We start from the raw sequence: 7,416 nt of genomic DNA, 5'->3' as shown, positions 1-7,416 counted from the left end.
GAGATATGCTGCTCTATACAGGCTAAAAGTAGTGATTATTTACATGGAGTCTGGTGGAGATATGCTGCTCTATACACATTACCAAGGTACCTACCTCGTCGCTCGTTCTCCTCTTTTGAACGACAAAGTTCCTCCTCGTACTCTGCTATCGTTCTTTCAAACAGCCCAAATATCTCTTCAGCAGCCGCAGTTAGTTTTAACACAACTGCTAACTGGCGTACTTTCTTCTAGACGCCATGTTGTTCGAAGTGTGAAATCAGCCGCAGTGAAGACAACAGCTTCCGGTACATGTTAGTCGCTGAACTTCAAAATAAACGTCCACATGTGTTTCAGGCTTCTTGAAAAATAAAACACATACACAAGCATGAAGATGAATGGTAGTACGAGTTCTTAATAAACGCCATAGTGTTAAATGTCGTGTAGGTTAGCACCGTTAGCTGATGGTGTATGTTATGTTGGTTTGATTGTGTGTATTTTATTTTACAGACTAAAGTTAACTAAAGCCTTTGTTTTATTATCCGAGTCGGAAGGTGGTGGTGTGGCGCTAACCGGGGACGTTTCAATTCTCCAAAAAAACACGAAGAAGACGAAGAAAAAGAAGACTTTTACGTTTCGTGGAGAAAGAGACGCCCCATCGGCCGGATGTGGTTTTAAAAACACCTTGAACAAAGCCACGCGGAGCAGGTTGGTTTCTTCCTCTGACCGGAAACGCGGTTATCGCTGCTAGGCTACCGTTAGCTGTTAGCTGTTGGCTGTTAGCCGTTAGCTGCTAGCCGTTAGCTGCAGCTAGCTCCTGCTAAAAGCCCGAAAAGAACAACAACGAAAGAAGATGTGAGACATTAAAGGTTAACCCTTTCACACCGAGTCCGACTCGAATATCCGGGTTCAGCATCGATTAATCTTTGGTTAATCAGTGGGGTAGTCTACTGTGTGTGTGTGTGTGTGTGTGCGTGTGTCCCATCATGTGTGTGTGTGTGTGTGTGTGTGTGTGTGTGTGTGTGTGTGTGTGTGTGTTTTGAGCATCAACAACTTAATTTCCTGTATTCGGATGTACTATTATGCACCAATTTAATAATAATAATAATTATAATAATAATGTGTCCTTTATTAGTAATTACTAATAATATAAAATAATAAAATATAACAAGATATAATATGATATAATGTACATTATTGGTCCTTCAAGGGGAAATTACAATTTCCACTCTGTTTATTACACATTACACACAGTGAACTACACACACATGCTCAGTACATACATGCACTGATGGAGAGATGTCAGAGTGTGGGGGGGAGGGGGGGGGGGGGGCACATGCGGGACTTGAACCGGCGACCCTCAGGTTCAGAATCAGAATCAGAATCAGCTTTATTTGCCAGGTATGAGGACACATACGAGGGATTTTTCTTTGGAGCATCGTTGCTCACACTGTGCTTACACACAAAACAAAACAACCAAAACAAAAATATACACAATATACACACAATACATACACACTCTAAACAGAACAATATAGAGGCATGAGTGAACAGAGTTCAATAAAAATTATTTAAATATGGAACATAGTGAAAGGATACTGGGATAAAAATGGTGTTATGTTATGATATTACAATATGAACAGTATGAACATTATGGACAGTTCTGAAATAGAAAATGAGAATAATGAATGAACAACAAATAAGAGAGATTTGAGAATGGGAATGGTGAGTAAATAGTAAATAATAAATAATAAGTAAGATATGAGAATGATGAATAATACTAAATAAGTTCCCAACCCAACGCCCTACTGACTGAACTGAGAAGGAGAAAAACACAGATGACTATATATATCAAATATATACTGTTACGTTAGTGTTATTGGGCATTTTAAGTTGGTAAATGGAAACCCCGCAGCTTTCTTAGTGGGTATAGTGCGTATACTTGTACATACAGAAACTTAATGTGTATAACAAGATTAGATCATATCTTAATACTGTTATTATTATTATTACTGTTCACCGTTACAACTCCTTAACTATGTAAATACCGTACATGTCCACGCTCCTTATATTTCTTTATTTATATTTCTACTTGATATTTATACAATTTGTGTAACTGCAACAAAGAATTTCCCTTCGTGGATCAATAAACAGAATCAATATATTAAATTAACTATCAAATAGAGTGCAAACCATTGAAAGAACACATTTCACGTTAGAGAAGACGGCGTTGTCGTCTCCGGGCTGCGTGACAGAGTCAAACAGTTTGTTATTAAGATCAATTGCCACTTATTTAAAGTTGTTTTTATTGGCATTCGAAAGGCTGCACGGACAGAAACCTGTATCAGAGAGATGGACAGGGTTGAATTATTATTGTTATTATTGGTATTTCTTTAACTTTTCTGAGAGTCACTTCTTTTTCCCCCGAACAGAGAACTGGAGGACGGAGCTCAGGCGGACGTTTGACGTTAAGTTTTAAGAGAATTTGGCAGACGGGAAGGACAACGTCCGGAAAGCACTTTACCATGGACCCTGACGCCAGCGACCACGTGTCCTCGCGCTGGTCCAGCCTCCAGGGTGAGCTGACGACCGCTGTTTGGTGCTCTCACATAGGTAGTCCGGCTCATTTGGTCCAGACTGAGGGCAACAGACGGCACATAGATTTTTTAGCATTTTCACCCGTTTCAGTTCCTTTTCACACCAATGGAAATGTTCAAATGCACATAACATTTTGGTTGTTGTAGCTCTTTCCACGGCTAATAGACTGATAGATAGATAGATAGGTAGATAGCCTTTATTATTAGACTCACGGTCCATAAAAACAACAACAACAAAAAGATACAGACACCAATGAATAATTTATTGTCCTTTGATAGCATTAAATAAATACCTCAACGTCATAAATAAATATTGTGCGTGACTTGACAATTTAATGTTACTCTGTTTGTGACTTGGACATTGATGCAACAGAAATCAGTGTCAGTGTTTTTCTCTACGTTCTTGACCGTGGAGTGTATAATAATGGCGCAACATGGAGTATTTTTATAAATCTGGAGACATGGGGAGCAAGCTCTGGCCTAAACATCCAAACATGGGCACGAATCCATCAGTTGTCAGGAATGAAAACAAAACGTCTCACACCGTGCTATACCAGGCTCTTGTTAGCTTGTCTTTTAAAATGGGCAAGTGTCTGAAGGTCTGGCTAGAGATGCGGACCAGTTGAGTTTTTACACCCGTTTACATCGCCATGGTGACTTATGCTGCGCAGTTGGGGGGCAATGGGTAATAAAACTCACAACAAAACTCATGAATCAAGGATAGGATCAATATTCAGATCAGTACAACAAATGTACAGATTTAAATATTTTGAAATGATTTCCATTTATTACCTAAATAACTGTCATATTACACTACGTGTTCAAGCCAGGGAGTGCGGTGGGGGGGGGGCGGGGTGACAAAGCACTTTCCCCGTGAAAATGCTTGTCATCTCCTGTACCTGACTCAACCCCCCCTATTCTCAATAACTACCAACTGCGCTGATATTACCAAGCTCTGTGACCAGAATCCGTACCTGGCTGAAAGCCCCGTATTCTCGGGTAGCTCGACTACCAACTACCGCTGATCCGACAGAGCTGCATTTAACATGCACTCTTCACGCAAACAGAAACTGTCGTTGCCTGTGTCTTTTTACGGCAACCCTCCATAGAGATTTATCAACTTACTTTAAAGCAACGCCTTTTTCTTTTATACCCGAAAATAATGATTTGTTCATCAACTCATAACAGGGTAAACGGCACGTCTGCATTCGCCTTGAGGTCCTCTATCGACTATAACAACACTATGCAAGTTTGCCAGATCGGGTAGTGGATCTGTAGTCCAAATGAGACAGCGGTAGTTGGACGGAAGAGGAAAAGTGCTTTGGTGTTGCTTTAAGTAACAACACTAAAAAAATATTTCACACTTCTGGTTAAACTTTCCATTTAATCTGCCCTTCACATGCATTCTGTATTTGTTGAACCAATCAGTGGTCTTGGGCCGCGCTAAGCTCTGAACGCAGCAATGCTTGCTTTGCTAAATAGTCTCAGGAAGGAACGTGTTTTGTGATGTTTTGTCTGAACTACTTTTAGATATTTAGTTAACAGTCCTTTAAGGCAAACTAAAGCAACACGGAATTGCATTAGTAAAACTTTCAAATATAAAATAATAATTTATTCATTTATGTTTTTTCATTTCAGATATAAAACAGATTGTTGTTAAAGAGGAGCAGCAGGAGTGTAGCTCCAGTGTGGACCAGCAGGAGCCAGAGGCCCCCCCACACATTAAAGAGGAACAGGAGGAACTGTGGAGCAGTCAGGAGGGAGAACAGGTTCAAGGTATGGTCAAGTTATGAAAACGTCATGCAATTAGTAAAATAATGCTCTGGGTTGTTTTCATTTCTTTAAACCAATCACATCTTGGGCGGTTCTTAGCTCTGGACTCAGCAACGGCAGCTGTTCTTAATAGTCTTGGGAAGAAACTTGTTTTGGTGGAACACGTTTTGTTCTAACTACTCCCAAATACCCAAATATATTTAGTTAACAGTCATTTAAGACGCAATATGACGCAAAGTAAAACGTCCAAATATACAATAATAATTGTTAATTTGTATTCCAGATATAAAACGGATTGTTGTTAAAGAAGAGCAGATGGAGAGTAGTCCTATTGTGGACCAGGAGCCCCCCCCACACATTAAAGAGGAACAGGAGGAACTGTGGAGCAGTCAGGAGGGAGAGCAGCTTCAAGGGCTGGAGGAGGCTGATATCACCAAGTTCCCATTCACTCCTGTCCCTGTGAAGTGTGAAGATGATGAAGAGGAAGGTAGGAACAAGGGGACGCCTTTATTTTACCTTTGTGTTGTCCTCCCTGGTACAATTAACCATTATTACACTATTTCCAAAGTATTTGTCACTTTTTTCTGCACTTCATCTAACTACCATCGATTCATAAATAACATTTCTTATTCCACTATTACTAGTTTCCCACTTATTTTTGGAATTCACAAGTCTGAAATTAAATTTCTGATGTAGAAACTTTGAAAAATTTGACCCAAGGACAACAGCAGGGTTAACAGGTTTTTAGGGAGCGAACAGACAGAATCTGTAAAACTGAAGAGCATTAAAGTTCAAGAGAAGCTGGTTTATTTCATTTTTAGAGTATGAAACATGACTGAACAGTTTCTGAACGATCTAGCATAGAAACTGTCTAACTAGTTCTTCTAACTTTTATTTTATGTTGCATTACGTTACAGTTAGCTAATGGTGTCCCACAAATATTTTCCTATCTTCTTTTATCTCACTTGGACAGGGCTTCAGAGACAAACTCAACACATGGAAACAGAAGCTTATGGAGAGGACTGTGGAGGACCAGAACCAGCCAGGAACTCACATCCACCTTTACAATCAGAGACTGATGATAGTGTCGATAGCGATTTCTGGAAGGAGAGCAGAAAACGCCCGACATGTTTGAACTCTCTGGAACATAAGGAAGTACCTGTCAGTGCTGACAAAGAAAAAGATTCCAGATGTAAGAAAACATTTAGCTGCTGTGAGTGTGGGAAAAGATTTGGCCGCAAGACACGCCTAAATAGACACATGAAATGTCATACAGGAGAAAAACCTTTCAGCTGCTCAGTTTGTAAAAAATCTTTTTCAGAGAATGGAAGTTTACAGAAACACATGCGAGTCCACACAGGAGAGAAGCCATTCAGCTGCTCAGTCTGTAAGAGACATTTTGCATGGAAAGGACATTTTCAGAGTCACATGAGAATCCACACAGGAGAGAAACCTTACAGCTGCTCATTCTGCAATAAAGATTTCCGTGAAAGTGGAAATCTTAAGAGACACATGGCCCTCCACACAGGAGAGAAAAAATACGCCTGCAGTTTTTGTGATAAAAGATTCACCTGGCCTCAACAGCTCAAAATCCATCAGTGTATTAGTCAACATTCACAACCAGAGACTGGAGAACAGCCTGGAGACTCTTCTGATCCTGAGACTGATGACAGTGCTGATTGGAAGGAGACCAGAGAACATCAGTCAGCTTTAAAATCTCTGACACATGATTCAAGATGTAAGAAACCATTCAGGTGCTCTGAGTGTGGGAAGTCATTTGGCAACAACGCACATCTGAAGAGACACATGATAACTCATACAGGAGAGAAAGCTTTCAGCTGCTCTGATTGTGGGAGAAGATTTGGCCGTAAGGCACATCTACAAGAACACATGATGACTCATACAGGGGAGAAACCGTTCAGCTGCTCAGTTTGTGAGAAATCTTTTGTATGGAGAGGACGTTTATTGAAACACATGAGCATACACACAGGAGAGATCCCTTTTGGCTGCTCAGTGTGTGATAAAAGATGTTGGCACAAGTCAGATCTGAAGAGACATATGATGACTCACACAGGAGAAAAACCTTTCAGCTGCTCAGAGTGCGGAAAAAGATTTATACAGAGGGCACAACTGACACAACACATTACAGTCCACACAGGGGAGAAAAATTACAGCTGCAGTGTTTGTGATAAAACATTTGCCTGGGCTTCACAGATCAAGAGACACAAATGTGTTGGTCGGCAGTCGTCACAGCTTTATCAGAGTCAAACTGCGGAGAACAGAGAGGCGGAGCCTCAAGCCAGCAGCAACCCAGGCTGCATCTCATAACACTTATCTTATAGCTCCTTGGCTGAACCGGAACTTGTTCTGTCTCTCCTTGGTGAAGGCCGTCTCAAAGCTCTTATTTGTGTCCCCGACAAGGGAGCATCAAAGAGGGGTCATCAAGGAGGGATGTTCAAGGAGGAATGATCGGAAATTATGTATCATCTCTCTCAAACACTTTTGCTCGTTGCCTCTCTCATCCCAGGATTTCCTCCCGTCTCTCCTGTGCCTCCACGGTGGGAGTCAAGGAGGCAGTTTAAGGGCTGTGAACATAAAAATCAATCAACATTGTTTAAATGAAATGGGGAATCCCTGTGGCTAAAACTTATTAAGCTGCTCTGAGACTGGAGCCTCTTCTGATCCTGAGACTGATGACTGATGCAGATTGTAAGGAGACCAGAGAACCTCAGTCAGCTTTAAACTTGGAAATAAATCCATGTGTGAAGAACGACCGGCAGCACTGCGGTTTGATTCAGTAAGTCACTTCAGCGTTCAATCATTTTAGTAACTTAATTTCTCTGTTTTTAACATAACATAGGCAGAGATGTTCCCATCTGGGGGGCCAGATCGGCCGTCCATATTTATATAGAGTTTTACTCCTCGACGCAGCGGGCCCAGCTTTGACTTCGACCTGCGGCCCTTTGCATGTCAACTCCTCCTCATCTCCTCATGTACTGCACTAGACTGGCCAGTTCATTAAGTACTACAGTACGTTTCCTCGTGTACTGCACTAGACTGGCCAGTTCAT

General features: G+C 41.1%; 2 protein-coding genes across 6 annotated transcripts in view; both read left to right on the top strand.

The window, feature by feature from the left end:
- Nucleotides 1-5,627, top strand: part of LOC117956468 (gastrula zinc finger protein XlCGF57.1-like) — a 95,566-nt gene extending 89,939 nt beyond the window's left edge. The window contains exon 3 of the mRNA XM_034891548.1: nucleotides 5,536-5,627. Within this exon, the coding sequence (XP_034747439.1) occupies nucleotides 5,536-5,542 (7 nt within the window). The 3' untranslated portion in view covers nucleotides 5,543-5,627. The remainder of the gene's footprint in view (nucleotides 1-5,535) is intronic.
- Nucleotides 5,628-5,805: 178 nt separating this feature from the next.
- The window catches only part of LOC117956459, a 24,630-nt gene continuing 23,019 nt past the window's right edge, over nucleotides 5,806-7,416 (top strand). For 2 of the 5 annotated variants that reach the window (XM_034891535.1, XM_034891533.1), the window contains exon 1: nucleotides 5,806-6,176. In XM_034891535.1, coding sequence (XP_034747426.1) covers nucleotides 5,859-6,176 — 318 coding nt within the window. In that variant the 5' untranslated portion in view covers nucleotides 5,806-5,858. The other 3 variants (XR_004659275.1, XM_034891534.1, XR_004659276.1) reach the window with 3 other exon arrangements.

The sequence above is a fragment of the Etheostoma cragini genome, chromosome 14 (genome assembly GCF_013103735.1).
Source record: "Etheostoma cragini isolate CJK2018 chromosome 14, CSU_Ecrag_1.0, whole genome shotgun sequence".
Taxonomy (NCBI): domain Eukaryota; kingdom Metazoa; phylum Chordata; class Actinopteri; order Perciformes; family Percidae; genus Etheostoma; species Etheostoma cragini.
This window is presented reverse-complemented; position numbering and strand designations above follow the sequence as displayed.